General features: G+C 33.0%; 2 protein-coding genes across 2 annotated transcripts in view; one reads left to right on the forward strand and one right to left on the reverse strand.

The window, feature by feature from the left end:
- Positions 1-19,008, forward strand: part of RhoGEF3 (Rho guanine nucleotide exchange factor 3) — a 161,770-nt gene continuing 142,762 nt past the window's right edge. Inside the window, exon 1 of the mRNA XM_089073608.1 lies at positions 1-559. The gene's annotated coding sequence lies outside the window, so the exon portion shown is untranslated. The remainder of the gene's footprint in view (positions 560-19,008) is intronic.
- On the reverse strand, positions 7,224-12,136 carry LOC105425405 (venom acid phosphatase Acph-1). Its single transcript, XM_011636145.3, has 7 exons — positions 11,805-12,136; positions 11,260-11,367; positions 10,295-10,560; positions 9,801-9,957; positions 9,617-9,740; positions 8,683-8,894; positions 7,224-8,211 (listed from the first exon to the last, which is right to left on the reverse strand). The coding sequence occupies exons 1-7, from the start codon at positions 11,898-11,900 to the stop codon at positions 7,924-7,926; spliced, it is 1,251 nt and encodes a 416-aa protein (XP_011634447.2). The 5' UTR covers positions 11,901-12,136; the 3' UTR covers positions 7,224-7,923.

Below are 19,008 nucleotides of genomic sequence, written 5' to 3' on the forward strand. Positions count from 1 at the left end.
AAATTGCGAAAGCGAGTCGCGGCCGCGCGTAATGACGTCGCCGGCAGCAAGGGCACCTGGATTCCTAGTTCCTTACCTGGCACCTGCTACCTACGATGCACCGCCGCCGTGGAGGCCTGAGGCGTGACAGCGGGCATATCAACCTGACAACGTGCGTGCGTTCCGCGGCCACTTGCTAAGCTGTCACGCGCGCGACGAGTATTTTGACGCGATACTTCAGTGCGTGTACCTCCCGCGTGTGTTCTCTCTCTTGTCGCCGGAACGAACGCGGCGGAAATTAAATTCGGTCGTGGAAATTCGGAAATGCAACACTGTGCGGAAAAGTGACGGTTTTTACCGGCGCGAATTCGATTGAACGACCGTGCCCGATCCGAGCCGCGGCGCAACGAGTCCTGGAATGCGCGAGCCTTCGGTGCGGCGACTGGCGTCCTGGCAGCGTACGGGGCAGAATTTTCAAAGACGCGGTAACGCGTCGAGGAGGATCCCGGAGTCGTGGAAGCCGAGTGGCCGAGTGTGTGACCTCCACGCGGACACAGGCAGCTTCCGTGAGGCCCGTCGGGTAAGTCGTCGCGAGTGGTATTTTAATATATATTTATTTTAATATATGTATGTATGTATATTTATAACGCATACGTATATTTATAACGTATATGTATGTATATTTATAACGCTTTCGAGATTGATACGTCCGCGTGCATCTCACGCGCGGTTTTACGTTACATAAAGCGACGACGGCGGCGCGCGATTAAATGTGAGTCACGTTTGCGCAACCTGACGCCGCGCTGCGTCGCCGGCGTGAAGTCACGTCCCTGGTTTTGCCAATCTGGACGAAATTTCGACGAACGGACATGCGACTCTCGCCGGTTATTCGGTAAACAGGAATCGCATATCTCACAGTCTCTAATATCGAAACAAAACTTGTCCTCGATCAAACTTGTTTCTTCTTTCTCTTTTTTTTTCTTTTTATTTTTTATTTTTGAAGAAACGACTCTGAGCTGCGTGAAATAATGGTAACAATCGGTCATTTCGAAGAATGACATTTTCTTTCAATCGAAAGCGAGAATTATTTTGAAATAATTTTATCCATGTTTATCGAAATATCTTTCTTTTATCTATTTATAAGAAGAAAAGAAAGCTTTTTCTCTAAACGAAAATGTCAATGATGTCATTGATGTCTTTGTACTGTTCCCTTTGAAAATATAAATATTTCTGAAGGACTCGGAAGAGAATGGTAATAATGATGATTGGTTATTACAAAAAATGATATTTTTCTATAAATACAAGTAGAAATTAATAAAAAATAATTTATCCGGAAAATTACACTTTCTCTTAGCGAAAATCAGTAATACTACTTTTTCTTTGAGAAAGTCATTTTCGATAAATACGAGAATTGATAATAATCTTATTCATCTTATTCATAATTTTATTATTTTAAAAAAATAACACACATTCTCTTTCTCTCTTCCTCATTAAAATGACAATCAGAAGCAACAATTTCGAAAAAAATAGCTTTTCATGTGTTTGCTGAGGTATCAAGCTTTCTCTTAGCAAACATTGCTGATTGACAAGTTATATACACATATAGGCGAATATTCTATGTTGTCCTCATTCGATCTTAGGTAAGAGTAATTAGTTTCGTAACTCCAAAAACTATTCTATCGGTTGCTGCTCCGATCCTATGATTCCCATCGGCTCTCGGAAATTAATTACGGTACGTCTTGTATTTTATCGCGATAACGGGCATCACTGGCTGTGTCTCACACGTTCCGATTCACGTGCCGCCATTATCATGATGTCCGCGAGTACAGTGTATGATTCAATCAGCTGCTTTAAAAAAAAATATGGTGTATAAAATATGTAAAATATGATTTATAATAAATATTAATTTACCGCGCAAATTTATTCGTATAGGAACAGATTTGCGGAGTGTGGCAATGTAAAATTATTTATTCTAAAAAGTACGTGTTTATAATAAATAAATTTATATGTTATAATTAATATTAATAAATCGCGATTATTCGCATAGGAATTGATTTGCGGACTACTATAACTCGATATATATATATATATATATATATATATATATATATATATACATCGAAGACTTTTTATCTCTTTAACACGATACATTATTTAGATTCACTATGCGTTAATTGCTTTCAGCAACTCCGCAGCTCTTATGACGAGATTGTAATTTTGTTGTTTAGGTCACGTTGATTTTCGTGGATCAAGTGACTTTACGACGCAGAAAAAAAAAATTAATCTTAAATCAAGACAATTATTCTCATATAGAATATTTGAATCTTCATGTAGAGAGGATTTTTAATCTTGAGTCGAGCCAAAGATAAAATTTACATCAATATACAAAACCAATCAAATCAAGACTGAAATGTTTAATAATAATATTATAATACTCTTGCTTATATATGAACATATTTCTCTCGATGTTCAGATTGATTTTTTTTTTGTGCGCGACGGCATATCGATTTGTCACGCTATCGAATGTTGTCCGAGTTTTATCGCGGAAAATATCGCGACAAAATCGCGACTCTCCTAACACCTCCTTGCCTCGCGATACAATCGGGATATAATCCTGCCGAAACACACAAAATGCATTTGCTGGTTTAACGCAGTTACTGTTGATAATGCACTCGCTCGCATACCGCAGACTCGATTTCACCATTAGTATTTCGCGAGTAGCAAGTAAAAGGCGTCCCGTACTCGGATTTCGGTATGCGAATTGTTACAAACGAGAGACGACAAACGTGTGACGTATATATAGAACGGGTTGTCAATTGAAAGAGATCACAATAGAGTGAAAGAGAAATCGAGTGAAAAAAAAAAAAAATAAAGATTGATGAAGAGAACTAGGGAATCGCTCCGATCCATCGCGTTTGTGTCCGTCGCCCGAGCCGAAGGTCCATCATCGGTCGGGGAACCGCGGCGCCTCTCTCGAGACGCAGATGATGTAATCGTCACGCAGGTGGATCTTGCGCGTAAGAAAAGTACGCATACCTACTTTACGCACGACTTAAATTACACGACTGGAGGGAAGCTGCGGTGGTTTGAGGCTCATGCGCGCGTGCGCGCGCGCGCGCGCGCGCCACGTTGTAAAATGCAAACAATGCTCTTCCTTCGTCATTCCTCGTAACAATCGCGTTTATTAGCGCCTTTCTCCTCCCACTTTGTCCGATTTTTTTTCGACTCTTGATTTGATTCCCTTAGTTTCCGGTGTTTATTGAGTTTTTACTGAAAACACGTATTCGTTTAGTCAAGTCTTTAAAAAAAAAAAAAACCCACACTTTCCATTTCGTTTATTGTCCCACCGTGTCGGTCGTTAAAGTTGAAGGCAGATTGCAATGTTAAAGTAGTATTTCCGTGCGACTTAGACTATTGTATTTTACGCTTGAAATTCAAACTTTGTCCTTGACTTTTAATGACAGCAGTAAAGGATAGCGATAATCATATGAATGTAGTAGGAATAGATTAAATATTTTGTTTGTGAAATATGTATGCTGTACAAAGCCAAGGGAAATGTTTATTATAAGAAATACGTGACGGATCGCTGATTCACGGTAAGCTTTCTCTCTCTCTCTCTCTCTCCAAATATATTTTGCATAAAAGTACCATGGGAAAAATGACTTTAAAGAAGAAAGGTACAAAAGCGAGAAGATATTTCCTATAAGAAACGACAGATTATTCCATACATATATATATATATATATATATTAGTAGGGAAACTTTAATAGTAATAAATGTTTATGATATTTATGGAGAAGAATAAATTAAAGTGATCAAAAAATATAAAATAAATATTGGCCCATTTAAAAAAAAAATCAAAATTCAAATTTAAGAATATGTCAATGTTATATAATTAATATTAATCGGCAAGCGGGAAAGATATCTGTGTTACATAATATTTCAAATATAATATTTCTTATATTTACAATAAATAATGGTCAATTTCGATTTTTAATCAAGTTTACATCAATCGAGTCTTGATTAATTTTAATTGTAATTAAAATAATTATAAAAATAAACTAGAATTATTAGAACTGTTAATTCACATAATGTGTATCCTTTTTATTATTTTCTGATTTTGTTTGTTATATAACATAAAATGAAATTAATCATATCAGTTTCATCCTTTTCAATTTATAACATAATTAATAAAGTAAGGAAAATTAGGGATTAACGTGGATTAAATTTATTTGACAGAATCATATAATATGTTTGTCGATAATCGATAAAATTATTGAAGTTATTTAAAGGAACAAATATGCCATGGTGAAATTTACATAATGTAAACTGGAAATTTTTTATGATGCTCCTGTGCCATTGCCGTATCTGTCCCTGCTATTTAACAATCGTAGGCCTATTGAGAAACTCTTACCTTGAAAGGACATTACCTGCCGTTCATCGCTGGTATGCATTCCCATACCTTCACCATACCTTTATACCTCTTATGACTTACCGTCTTTCTCAATGAAATACGCATGCTTCTGAACGTCGCGCGATCATTTGCGTTATTTATGAATGATTTGAGAGGAAAAATAACATAATAATAATCACAAAATCTCTCTCTGTCTTTTATTAATAAGCAACTCATTTGATATCACGTTTTTTAATGTATGTAATGTTGTACATATGTTTAAAATAATTTTACATACATACAATAATATATTATATACTTGTATCGAACATAAGATTTTATAATATAAAATAAAATTCTATATTATAAAAAATATTCATGTAAATAATATAATTTTCTATGTAATTTTATATACGTGAGTAAATGATATTATTATATTAATATAATTATATAATACTTTTAAAATGATCGATACGTATACGTAGAATGTCTCACAACCACCGGATAATACTTTAATAGCATACTCTGCAAGTCAATTAGAATCGAAAATATTAATAAGAAAATGTCGAGGTCGCAATAATTTTTTGTTGTAAGCGAAGCAAAATCATTGACCAATAGTATTGCATAGAATTCACGCGCGTTCAGGCTCGTAACTATAAATCTGTCAACATAATCTAGAATGTTATCAACCTATGTACTATGTTGAATGTGTCGGATCTTTACTACAATGTCAGGATATTCCATTTTAACAGCCCGTACTTCACTCAAGATCATACAGCTTCTATTATCGTTTCTTCCGATAACTTCCGCAAATTTCTTTAACGGTAAAAACAGTAAAAACTTTGATACTCTAAAGGCCTTAAAAATCCGCCTGGACCAGTCTTTTGAAAAATAAGAAGTTCTGAGAAGGCAAAAAAAAAAAGAAGATGTCTAAAGATTGTCGGAAAAAAAGATGCAAGCGTTACTGCGTGCTAAACTAATTATAAATATTGCCTGTATCATTTCCCTGTGAAAAATCGCTTCTCGAATAATTCAACCTTTTTTAAAATTCGATGCTCTCAGATGCTCTTGTTACATGCTTAAGGTATTTTAGCGAACAAATACGAGCAGCAAACTGGTTACCGACTGCATTAACGAGCCATCCCAAGCTTTAGTAATTCCATACTATTAATTATTCAAATTGAGCGGCGTACTTACATACTGCGCATACATATTCGGTTTCGTATAAATCAGTACGGCGATTACTTGCAACGTTTATCGAATAGTACAGAGTATATTGGACTACGCCAGAGGCGGCAAATTATATTTGCAATCATATCCAAAAAGACTTCCCTCGAAGCTCGAAACGCTCTACCGCTGCGTGCGGTTTTGTTAGAGCCGAGTTAGTAATATATCATATAAGATTTAAATTAATATTCAATAAAGTGTGTAATTATGTTGCAGGATACAAATAGAATATTACTATTTACAATTATACACAGAGAGAACAGAATTTTTGCTGAAATATTTAAAAATTCGGTTAGATACAAATAATTTTGTTAGAAATGTCAAAATGATTGCTTTGAACGTTCAAATTGATTAAAATATTAAATATTTTTACAATATTTTATATGCTTAAACTTATATAATTTTGACCCAACAAATTCATTTTCAAAATTTGTAAATACGTCACTCTTCCCATGTAAAATATTGGAATTAAAGAAATATATCAATGCTCGATTCCAACGTAATTCTTAAAAATTAGAAAAAGATAAAGAGTAAGTTGAATCGAGATTAAAATTAATCTACGTTGGTGGAATCGGACCATAAATGTTACAATTTAATTTTATAATCTACAAAGTAGTAGCTTAGTATGCAGTAGTCATCATTGATGCATTAACGTGAATAATATAATAGTAAGCCTACTACTTACAAATCGTCGGAATGGATGGGAATCGTCATCGCTATTAATTTTAATACCGTTTTAATCTGCCTTTCCGTTCCGGGTGTTTAATTAATTTCCCTGACAGAACAGAAGAGCATAAAAACGAACGTGCCATTCGTCCGATACCACACTGTATAGCGCGCCGTCGGGAAGAACTGTCGTTATGTAAATAACGCACTTGATACGAAACATGCTCCTTGGACGAGTGCAGCCTAGGTGCGCACGCATCCGTAGTTTCGCCACGGAAGGTGAATCACCGTGACGAAAGTGCAGGGACCCCTCTTGGTGCGCGTATCTGCGGCAAGATGCCTCGATTCCATGCAGAACGGAAAAAAAACGGCGGCGAAGGATCGCGCCGGCAGTGTTTCTCAAACGTCCTCCCCGATCATTCGGCGCCCTATCAAACGTGACATTAAATGTCACCCGTTACACGCGAACTACAACTACCAATAAATTGTCATTTTCTCTTTTTTTAAAATTTTTTTTAAACTAGCACTCTATATCAGCAATTTTTTTTAAACTAGCACTCTATATCAGCGGGACGAGCGTGTCGATCGAAACGGCGATGTCCCTATTTCCATCTCGCCGCTCTTCGCTCGCGCTTTCTTCAGTTTCTTGAACTCTTCACCTCGACGAAAATAGAACAACCGTTTCGCCCGTTTTCGGAATCAAATTTGCTCCAATTTCGCATTCGCCCGAACGGGCGAACTTAATCCGATTACCGATATTTGCGAGATTAAAATGCCTGTCAAGCTGTCATGTATTTTTTACATCTCCAGGTCACTGTACGATCCTGCTGCCAGATCCTTATGAAAATTTCATTACGTACTTAATACGTATAGGAAATCTATATATCCCTTTTTTGTCGCCTCTCGATATCGTAAAGTATATGTGGATGCACCACATACAAAGACATAGATGAGAGAATGGATTTGGAAATTTTTTATTGATTTAATAATACTTGATTTGTGTACTCGATTTTTACGTGTGATCATAAGTCACACGTAATCCAAACCGAATGTTAATAATACTGGCATAACAATAATGTGCTTTTTTTTTTATATTTTTACAAACAAAGGAAGGTGAAGTGAAAAAGCTGTTATACGATGATCGCAAATGATATTTATTGATGACATTTGATTATGGACGCTTGTGAGTGATCAATCGACATCCTACATGGATGTCGAAAGATCCACTGTTCTTGATAGGCGATATTCTTGATACGCGTCTACGAGTGAGAGATGTTTGTTTCTCAATAATTACAATATCGACTACGATTAAATCGATAACTATTTACATATGTACAGTGGTCCGTGTATAACGCGATGGTGTAACAACGCGTGCGGTAAAATGCATCAACGCGCTAACCGCAACACGCGCAGCGAAACGCACAGCCGCAACCTCGTTCGGCTCCCCGAGCGTTGCTCTCATAGTTCGGCCAAGTATTTCGATATGGGTTTTCCGATATGGGTATCGGTCAGAAACGGCGTGCTGCCGTTGATCATTTTCGCAACTATTTCCCTTTAATAAGTTAAGGTCACGTGGTCCGCTCCGCTCTCTTATCTCGCTCTCTGCGGGGGAGGAAAATTAAAAGGAGAAATATAAATATTATCTGGAATGCTGGCTGCTAGTCGATCGAGATCACTTTTGCACTTTTGAATTTCGACGTGAACGCGAGTAGAACGGTGAGAAAGATGTACCGCCAAGATCTGTCGTCGGTGATGCACGTTGCGGAGGATCGATGATGCGCGTTAGGTTTAAAATCCTGCGTTTTATCCCGCCGGCAGTAGTACTCGTCGTCATTGGGCAGAACGTCCCTCACGATGTCGAGGAAGTCCTCGAAGGGACATATCTCCGCGCAGCCTGGGATCGTCTGTATCTTCAATTCTTTCGTAACCCCAGTCCACAGTAAAACCTGTGGAAAAAGACAGAAGTAGAAAGGTAAATCTATAATACTGATATAAAATAAGATAAATTATAAAAATAGAACAAAGCTTGAATTCTTTTTTTCGTAAATTATACTTTGCAGGAACTAGATTTGCTATCAATAGCTTTTCACTCAAAGAATAATAATAATAATAATAATAATAAATCTAGCCTATATTTCTTAAATTTATTTAAAACCTAACAATACGTAAAATATTATTCGCAGATCGTTATAAAAATTCTCTTCGTATCCGGAAAAATCTCTAGAATGATGGTAGAAGAAGACATGTAATAAAAATTGTACAAAAAATAAAACAAAGTCGATTTTTTTTTTATGAATGAATTTTGCGGGAAGTAGATTTGCTGTCGATAGCTCTCTTCAATCAAATAATAATAATAATAATGATGATGATAAATCTAGCCTAAATTCTAGTAGATTTATTTAATGCTTGTATTATACCCGGATATAGTAAATTCCTTTCTTATCCCGAAGAGTCTCTAGAATGATCGTGGCGCCATAAGATGGTACCGTTGGTTCATTTGTTCCTAAAGTATAAGCGAGGGAAGCTACGTTGATTTCGTGGCCACCAAATAAAAAAGCTTTCCTGTCATGTGATAACTTTCCCTCTCGGAGTTCTCGAATGTCGTCCACCATTTTGCGAAGCAGCGTGCCTGTACACACGGATAACAATGACAATTAAATATCAATGATAATTAAAAATATTCAATCGTTTCACTTTTGAATAATGAAATAGAAAGAAAAAATGCAATGATATTCCTAAAATAGATTATCAAATCTTGACAGCGTATTTCACTCGTCTTAAAAACGAAGAAAATCGTATGATCGTAAGTCGCATTGTTTCCGACTTACAAATGTTTTCTGTTTGTGGCGAAGTTTTACGAGAATACTTAACAAAATTTAGAGATCTGATTTTAAGATGAATATTACTCTTCCTTTAAGTTTTAAAGGAATTGTTGGAAATAACTTCTTTTCGCAGCGATGCGCAGCGCGCTTTGTATCGAGTTTTATAAACTCGAATATAGAGTAAATTTGTGCAATTGCAGGATAAATAGTATACAATGATTGTTCACCCGATGTTCTTACTTATTACAGGAAATTAGCAATGGAAATATACATTTTTGTATATTCCATGTAAGATATATTCTCTAAAGAATTAGAGACTTCAAATTATTCTTTATATTTTTGATACTTATGATTTTCTTGCCAAATAACATTCTGACGCAGCCATTTTTAAAAAGATGTGCGATTTTCATTGTCGTATCATAAGATAATAATTTTATTCACATATTTTGATGATAAATAGAATAAATAGAATAAATAAAATTTTCTATTTTATTAGTTGATTTATTTTAAAGATGTTATATGCACCAACCTCCATTTAATCTCTTCAAGTTTTTCGTATATGATCGAAGTTTGAAGTCCAACTCTATCATATCTTTCATCGGATTCGGAAAAACATTTTGGGTCCACTTTGGTAGTGTCAAGTTTTGCGCAGCCTAGAAAAGATTGTATTGATGAAAATTTGATAAATATTTTCATTTATTATCCATCCTTACCTCTTCCTTTAGTAAATTGTACAAGTGACCAACTGCGTCCGTAGTATTAATCAATTTACCAGTGTGGTCCGTTAAATAATCCATTACATTCTTATATTTATTAATCATCTCTTTCGTACTGTCTAACTGAAGGAACCGTTGATATTCTTCTCTATAACTGAAGACAAATAAAAAAGTTGGAAATTCAGCTTCATAGATTAGAACATTATTAGAATTTTCTGTATATAAAACGCGCGCGTATATCAGAGAAACACGTTAAAGTGGTTAAATTTTTTTTCTTTCGAATCTTCTTTTTTTCGGATTTTGACGGTATCAAGACAAAATAGTTGAATACAAGATGAAAAGAAGACGGAGACGAGGCGAGGGTATCTCAAACGTCCGCATGAAGGAAACTTGGTGACTGAAGAGACTGAAGGAAAAAAAGAGAGTTCGAGAATTCGAGTCAATCCTGTTATCAGACTTTTAAGAAACCAATTCCCTAGAAAGTTGCTTACTGATAGCAGTAATGCGGAAACAAGAGGTTGTCAGTCTTGTACGGCACGAAGAACGTCCATGTCGGAATCCAGGGCAAGTGCGGATTCCAGGTTTGCCTCTCGGAGGGCGGGAATAATCCCGCCAGAACTAACTGGAGAGACAGCTGGGTCCGCGGGACGTCTGTAGATCGGGCATAGATCTTGGCCGGCCAATAATCCGGCCCGAAATATTGATCGTATCTCTCGCGCAGCATCGTTCCAATTTTATACTCTCGCATCTTGCCTTGCTAATTGCACGAGAAAGAGCATTTAATTGGACAGATTTCGGAGAACTGACTGTTAATGACGGAAAATTAAATAAATTTTCTTAGATCCAGCTATTTTCTAAATTTTACTTGGAAACGAATAATCATCAACCTCGGCAAATTAATTTCTCATTACATTAGTAGTGAGTAAGTAAGTCTGAAATATTTCCGAGATTTTGAAAATTAAGAGTAAACATTTATGTTGCATCTTTAAATGATATAATATTTTGGAAAATTGGATATTACAAAAAATTAAACCAATTTTCTTGGATCCAATTATTTTCTAAACTTTAGCTGAAACTTTAACTGAAATTAAAAACGAATAATTGCGTCAGAAAATTGATTTCTCATTTTACGGAAGTTTTTGAAACATTTTACGGGAGATTTTGAAAAGCGAAATGAAACATTTATATTTGCGTTGTATATTTGATTACATGACATATATGACATATATGAATGTTCTCAAAGAACAAAATCAGAGAAGGTTACTCGGTGAATTACATCTTAGAAGTCTATATAATAATTCTCTAGAATAATTCTTTTTATTTATTTATTGAATTTATATCTACAAATTTAAAACAATCGTTTTATATGGATTAGTAAATAGTATATATATATATATATATATATATATATATATATATATAATATTCTATTTTAATCGCTGTGATTTGTACTCACATTGGTCAAATCGCCGTTTCCCATTGGGTAATAAGAGTGTTCGCGATGCGGATCATTAGGATAGTTTTGGAATTCTCGATGGGGCACTTTGTCACCATGGCGAAATACCTTTGAAATAAAATATACTTATGTATTGTCTGTATTGTCATCATCCGTTATCATCACTGTCACCGCATAGACGATCGCGATAATGCAAATGTATTGTTACGTGTCTCTCGCACGAGGGATCGCTTTGCCGTAACTTCTTAATTTCTCTCGAAAACTTCTCTCGATATCGAACTCGCACCTGCGCGATCTAACAAAGCGGACGTATATTTGCCTCTAAGGGCACTGTAAAATAGTTTTAAAATAACATTCACGGCATTTTCGAAAAATCGAAACGGATATTAATTAATTGCTTTATCGTAAATTTATAAGAAAATTCGAAAGCGACAATAGTTTCTTATATATCGTCATTCAAACGATATTAAAAAAAAAAGTGATCCTCGGCGACTGATTTCACACACAAATATGTCACAAATACGAAAAATGAAATAAGACTTTACCACGTGAAGCAGCTGCAGTTCCACATCGGAAGCAGCCAATACGGCGAGGCTGTTAAGAGATACGGCAAAAATCGTCAACTGCACCATCGGAAACATCCTCGCAATATCTTCGTGAAAACACTTTTCGTTTGAACGAGCACTTTTGACGCTTAATTCAAGTGATCTGGACGACCGCCGCGTTCGGAATCAACGATTTCACGACACAATCTGCAGATGGTGTTTATATTTCTACTCTCGCCTCTCTTGGCCTCTCTGTGAGTGGGGGTGGGATAAGGAACAGTCGAACAAGATCGTAATTCCGACGATTTTATTAGCAGGTTCCCCGCTCTTGGCAAACGCCCGATCCTTTTTCCTGACGTTGATCGTCGCCTTCCACGAAGGACGCGTAAGCAAACAGCAGGAAATTCACAGAAAACCACAACTGGCAGTCGTTATCGTAGGGAATTCTCTCTCTGCCATTTTTAAACCTTTAACGATCACACTCCGCCATGCGATATCTTATTTGCAAATGTATTACGATCATTAATGCAAACGGTGAAGTGAGTGTTATCATCTTCAAAGACGTATTATATCAGTTTGGTAAATATAAAAGTAGTCTAATATGTTTGACAATATGACGATTTGACAATTTTTAATTTATTGAAACCGATGCATGTGTAAAGATGAAAGATTAACGTTTTATTCTTTCTCTCTCTCTCTCTCTCTCTCTCTCTCAAATGTGATGAATTTTTATCATGGTGGAAACTTTAGTTTTAAATAATTTTTTATTAATCTGTTTGTCTCATTTTTTTAAATAAGAAAGCTTTTTCTAAAATGTTTATATTAAATATTTTGTTGAAAATATTGTTGATAATAACTAATGCTTATCGTAAAAGAAAAATAAAAAAAAGGTAAAAGAAAAATGTGAAAAAATATTGATAATGTTGTAAATATTTTCGTTACGCAAAAATTAACACAGCTATAAATATCTATTTGGTATTATTTTCTTGTCTCCATTTTTCCTTACATTTTTTTCTACATTTTCTACATTTTTTTCTACATTTTTTTTTTAACGTGCATGTGCAGCTGAATACTGAACAAAGCTATGACGTATTTATTTTATCTAGAATTACTTTGTATTTATTTCTTTGCGTTTATCTGCGTTATTTTGCTGATTTGCTGATTTCTTTTTTCCTAAAACTGGAAAATGATTCTTTGTGCATTCATGGACATGTTGAATTTACGAGTTTCGTAAATGCCTGATCGTTCGCATAGATTTATCTCCATGTACGTAAATAACAAAACGGATCTATGGAGATTTACCATAAAAAACGGTAGCTGATTCACGAATCTTTGAAGTTTTTCTTTGATTCGAGAAATTCTTACCACAATTCTTCATTTTGATATGATCACAAAGTGTTTCGCCAGTTTTTTAATAATTAAAATTTAATTTGATTAATATTAACAATTATTATATTAAATTAGTATTATATTAAGTACAGTAGTTATAAAATAATCTTTCAATTTTAAATTGAAAGCATAATTTTAATTACACATTTGTATTTATGGATTATTTAATTTTGGATTAATATTTTAAGAATTTGTGTTACACATGATTTTATTCCATTATAATATTAATTCCATTAAATATATGACAGAGCTTTTAAAAGCTCTGTCATATATTTGGAATTTACAATCTGTGAACAATCTTTGATGTAATTTTTTTATAAGAATTTAAGTTAAATGATATTCAATTATTATCTTAAATGAAAGATTATTCATTTTCATCAATTTTATGAAGATTTCTTTAAGGTGGAAGAAAAAGAGATAATTTAAATTTGATAATTTGATCGTTTAAATTAACTATTGATAATGATGTTGATAATTTATAAATATATTCTCATATCTTGTTATAAAACGTAAAGCATGTCACAAAATACTTTTCTTAAATTTAAGTCAGATCCCAGATATTTTTATATCGGACATATCGACATATTAAATTGATATTGATATGTCGTGCCAGGTACAGACGTGCGTCGAATCGATTAGGTCGAATATATACCACATTGTGGAAGTCCCAAGGATATCCAGTCGATTCGACTTTTGAGAACAAGACGATGCTTATTTTGACATTCACCGTGCTACGGAGTTTAATGAATGCTGCCACGATCGGAATTCGGAATATCAATGAACTATTTCACTTATTTTTAGAGTCTTTTTGAAATCTTTTTGAAATCCCGAGATATTGTGCAATTATGTTTCCTTAATCCATACTTTTTCCATTCGTTTCATTCAAAAATTCCATTTTTTTCATCAATGCTACCCCATCATGTTACCCCCAAGGAATTCATCGGAATTCGGGGATGTCCTCACGTAATGACGTGGTCGGAACAAAATGAAGCGACATAATAATATAGAGACATTGCGACATTATGTCCTTCCCGCATTTGTGGTGCATTTTGCGGAATTATCATGCGCTCGTGTCTTACTCACCGCACGCGGTGAATTTTCCTCCCGCGAGTTGAATTCACGGAAATCGGGGAAATGTAAGAGAGGCTTTCCTGGCAGGAATGAAGTTCACAGACGTAATCGAAGGGCCATTTCTGACACCGTGGTTTTCCGCTCGCGCGACAGAATTGATGGATCATACTTTTACAGAAACGGTTAAAGCGTCGACGTAAATAATAGAATAGTCGTTTACGTAACGTGTATGAAAAAAGGTGAATCGCGATCGCGTGCATGTTTCATGTGCATTAGGGACGCGTCTAAAATTCACTTTAAACAATCAGATTCAAATATTGAGACAATAGTTTTGAACAGGTGGAATATATAATTTTACACGCGCATATATATTCTTATATATTTTACATTCTTATTATATTTTATATGTAATGTGTGCATTTCAGCTTGTCAAATATTTTTTTTTTTTTTTGTATTGCATACAGGTTTATAAATGGAATTCCATTTTGAAATCTGACGCAAGTGAGTAAAGTCGTCTAAACGCGATCTTGAAATTATCGAACAGTAAAATATCAGCGTTTCTGGAATAATTGTTTTACGTAACGCCTACAAAAAGATGCATCACGATCGCGCACGTATTTTATACCGGGAAGACTGCAAACCACAGTCTTCTATTGCGAATGGGGAAACATTAAAAATTCTAATCACTTCATCGTGCATCATTGACATTTATCGTTATCAAATATAATTAATTTTATTTTAACCAATGACATTGGAATTACACAATTGATTCCAGTGAGTTCTTTTCTATTATTGAATAGCGCATGTATAATTATGCAATCGCGATGGGCTCGACGGTCGCAATTATGTGCAATCAATAACTAGATCAGTCGAGAAAGAGCCCGTTAAATGATTATGCTGCATATAATTAGACTGATTATACTGATTCCGCAACCTATACACCCACGTACAAAAAACTTTTTTTAATTTTATTACAAAGTCCAGGAAAAATTTTCCGACGTATCAAAGTATCTTAAGCATATTCTCTCTGTTACAGTTTCTATATCATAAATAAAGTTTTCTTTCTCTTTTCTTCTTCCTTCATTTTCCTTCCGTCTCTCTCTCTCTCTCTCTCTCTCTCTCTCTCTCTCTCTTTTTTCTCCTAGGTCTCTTCGGTCACGGTTGATGACTTCTTACAACCTGATGAAATTCCACGTTGTAATGCGTCATCCGAAAGATCCACGCATAAACAAGCTAATATATAATATAATATATATATATATATATATATATATAAAATGTATAATATATAATATATAATATATAATATATAATATAATAAAACATATAAAGTAAAAATTTATTATAATGACCTCTATGTTTCCTCAAACTTACATTTCATAATTTGTTATATTTTATAATAAAATACGTATGCAGGTTTAATTTATGAGGGAATAAAACGTATCTTGCATGGCTTTTCACGTGTGAGGTCAATGCTATTTTAGCGCAAGATCAAGTAAATGAGATCAAATGTTGTTATGCATCCGTGTATTGAAATTATGCGAATAGAACGACTTTCGCGTGGCCTTCGTTCAGCCATGCCTCTTGCTCCAACACAATAACATACTGCATATAAGTGAATCACTACAATTTATTTAATAACCTTCGATTATATATGTTTTTATCTTAATTATATTATTACCATAAAATGCAATTTGTAACCATAGTTATTTTATGCAATGGTTACTTACGATTTCAAAAAAAATTAATCAACTGATTTTGATCATTAAAAATATCATATTTTTAATCGTTAATTTATTGCAGCAATTAAATCGTTATAAAAATCTATGTAATAAATTTTTGTTCTATCACAAAAAATAGATTTTGCGATTTAAGTTTTTAACAAATTTATCAATAACGCATATGCACATATAAGCAAATAATGTGTGGTGCATTTATACATTCAATCTAAAATACTGTTTTACTTTCTACGTGATCCTAAAAAATATTGTAGAAAATACATAATAAAAAAATAAAAGTACTAAATTGACATAGAACTTATAACATAAATTTACATAGTCATAATAAAACATTCAAAATTATTAATTGAATCTAATTTTTAACAGTAATGTATATAACATGAATGAATGCATACAAATAATCTAAAATACCATTTTAATTTCTATGTGACAATATAAAATGTTCTAAAAAATATTATAAAAAATATCACTAATTAAAAATTATCAATTAAATCTATCGATGTAATTTTAATTATACAATAACAAAAATTATACCAATAGGCTCAATTGATAATTTTTAATTATGCTTTAATGTTTTTTATAATATTTTTTAGAATATTTTTTATTATCACGTAGAAATTAAAATGATATTTTAGATTGTTTGTATATGCACATATTATTGTTTGCTTGAACACGCGCGTGCGTCATTAATTTTCTTTTATTAAAACTTTAACATTAAATAGCTTGATTAATTCATTAATAATTCTCCTATGTGAAAATATCCATTAATGAAATACGATAATATAGAAATATATCAATTGAGATGGATTTTGTGATCAGTTTCGGCCATTTAACGTCGTTTGTATAATTAAATTAACTACGTATGTAGTAAATGCGTATGTAAAAATTAAAAGAGAGAAACATAACGCATCTTGCTCTCAATAACGAAACATGTTACTCGAGTTTCGATATAAAAGAAAAATCGCGCTCGTAGCGTTGTCATCAAAGAGAATGAATTGTGGGTGTGACTCGAATAAAAGCCCGTGTCTTTATGTTAATGTAAGCAGATTAGGAAACAAAAAAAAAAATAAAACCAGTCGCGATTGTAATCATTATAATCAACTTGCGATATTCGCGCTATCGCGATTAAATTCGCGTGATGTTTATACGCATATGTAATTCACTGTATAATGGGCAATTTTATAATAATTTTAATCTCGGTGTTGTATTACTTTTTTCGTAACGAATAACAAAAGATATGCGTTTTAAAGAGCAAAGATGTTAATATATGTCATGAAAAAAATTCTTATCGGATAGATACAATATAGCTAGATACAACAATGGTAATGCAATAAGATGCAATGAAAAATGAGATTACATGAAGAACAAAAATAACACGATAAATAGTGGATAAAATCAATTATACACAAGCAGGTGGGAATATCATCCGATCTATGATTGGTTTCGCAAACTTAGTTCCGCTCTGTTTTACTAATAATATTCTAAATGTGCTTCGATATCATGCGTCAGATTACAAGATGTATGTAATATATAATTATATAATTTATGTGTCCGTATTATATCGTATTCTCTTATTTTTGTAAACATTTATTTGCAACGCTTAACACAATTTTAATAAAAAATGCTTAAATATACAATTTTACTACAATTTTAATGAAAATTATGTACAAAACGAGAAAAAGAATCGACGAATATAAATTTTCACGAATAATTTCAAATGTGAGTTTTATATATAATATAATTGATTGACTATATGTTTTTATGCAGTATATACACGTGAAAATATTTTACGTTGAGATACAATAAGACTTTATTAAATGTTTTTAAATTTCGAACAATAATATAAATTAAGGAGTCCGTTATATAATTTATATAATTATATAATTTTTATATAATTATTTTTATGTAATTATATAATTATGTTGTATATATAAAAATTTTTATTTTCAAACAAGTGCTTTAAGGAAAATTATAATTAATATAAGTTGATCATTCAAGTGTCAAATTTTTTTACAATTCTCTTAAACTTGTTTGTTTAAGCTTGCTAAAATTAAAGATGAGAAAAAAATGATATAAGAAAATTTCTTTTCTTTCATGATACTTTCATGATGATGATAAAACCTAATAATTTAAAAATAAATTTTTTCTGTGTTTTTCAAAGTATGGAAGTCATCTTGTATTTTTGAAACACATGATAATATATTTTTGTTTTATCATATAAACGCAAATTCAACAGATTCATTGAAAGTATATAATCATAAAACAATTCAAGGTTGTATGGAAGAAAAAGTCGAATAAGAGATAAGAAAACCGGATCTTTATATTATTTTATTTACAGCATTTGCCCAAAATTTTTGTTTCCGACTGTTAAAAATGATTATAATGTATTGCAAAAGAATGATCGCGAATCTAATTATTCGGCCCTATATTTACGTGGATCGATAATTCGTTTTCTAAGATTTTTCGAATTATAAATAGTTTTATACAATGTCAATACTTTCTAATAATCTCCTAAAAAACTAATCGAGTACTATTACGTCAGATGACTTTGCTGGTTAATTTATTGGACCACCATGTCCAATTTATCGACTTGAAAACACGTCATTTAGCTGCTTTATCAGTAATATATTGTCGGTGGTGTATAATATAGTATATTTTACAATGCATGTTTACAATTGCGTTGCAGCGTAAATGGCTTCTGATATATAGGTGCATGTAAAACGTTTAAAAATAGAGATAATCTGTCGAGATACAATCCGATAAGTCTGAGAAGATTACATATACGTAAAATGCAATCTGTATGCAACATGTCACTTAAAATTATAATTATCTCATGTGTACGGCGGTTAATAACACGGTCTAAATAATGTAATTCGATATAACAAATTATTCGTAATATATCGAATGTGTAAAAGTGTGAAAAAAAGAAAAGAAAATTTCAAAATTCAAATATCTAGAAAAAACGAAAAAAAAAAAATATTTATTTTATATCAAGGAGAAGGAAA

This window comes from Pogonomyrmex barbatus, unplaced genomic scaffold (genome assembly GCF_055798465.1).
Source record: "Pogonomyrmex barbatus isolate J1 unplaced genomic scaffold, ASM5579846v1 scaffold15, whole genome shotgun sequence".
NCBI classification, from domain to species: Eukaryota; Metazoa; Arthropoda; class Insecta; order Hymenoptera; family Formicidae; genus Pogonomyrmex; species Pogonomyrmex barbatus.

Coding starts and splice junctions, on each gene's coding strand:
- LOC105425405 (XM_011636145.3), bottom strand. CDS start 11,900: ATGTTTCCGATGGTGCAGTTGACGATTTTTGCCGTATCTCTTAACAGC. Junction 11,368..11,804: donor AACTGCAGCTGCTTCACGTG/GTAAAGTCTTAT, acceptor TTTATTTCAAAG/GTATTTCGCCATGGTGACAA. Junction 10,561..11,259: donor GAAACGGCGATTTGACCAAT/GTGAGTACAAAT, acceptor TCGTGCAATTAG/CAAGGCAAGATGCGAGAGTA.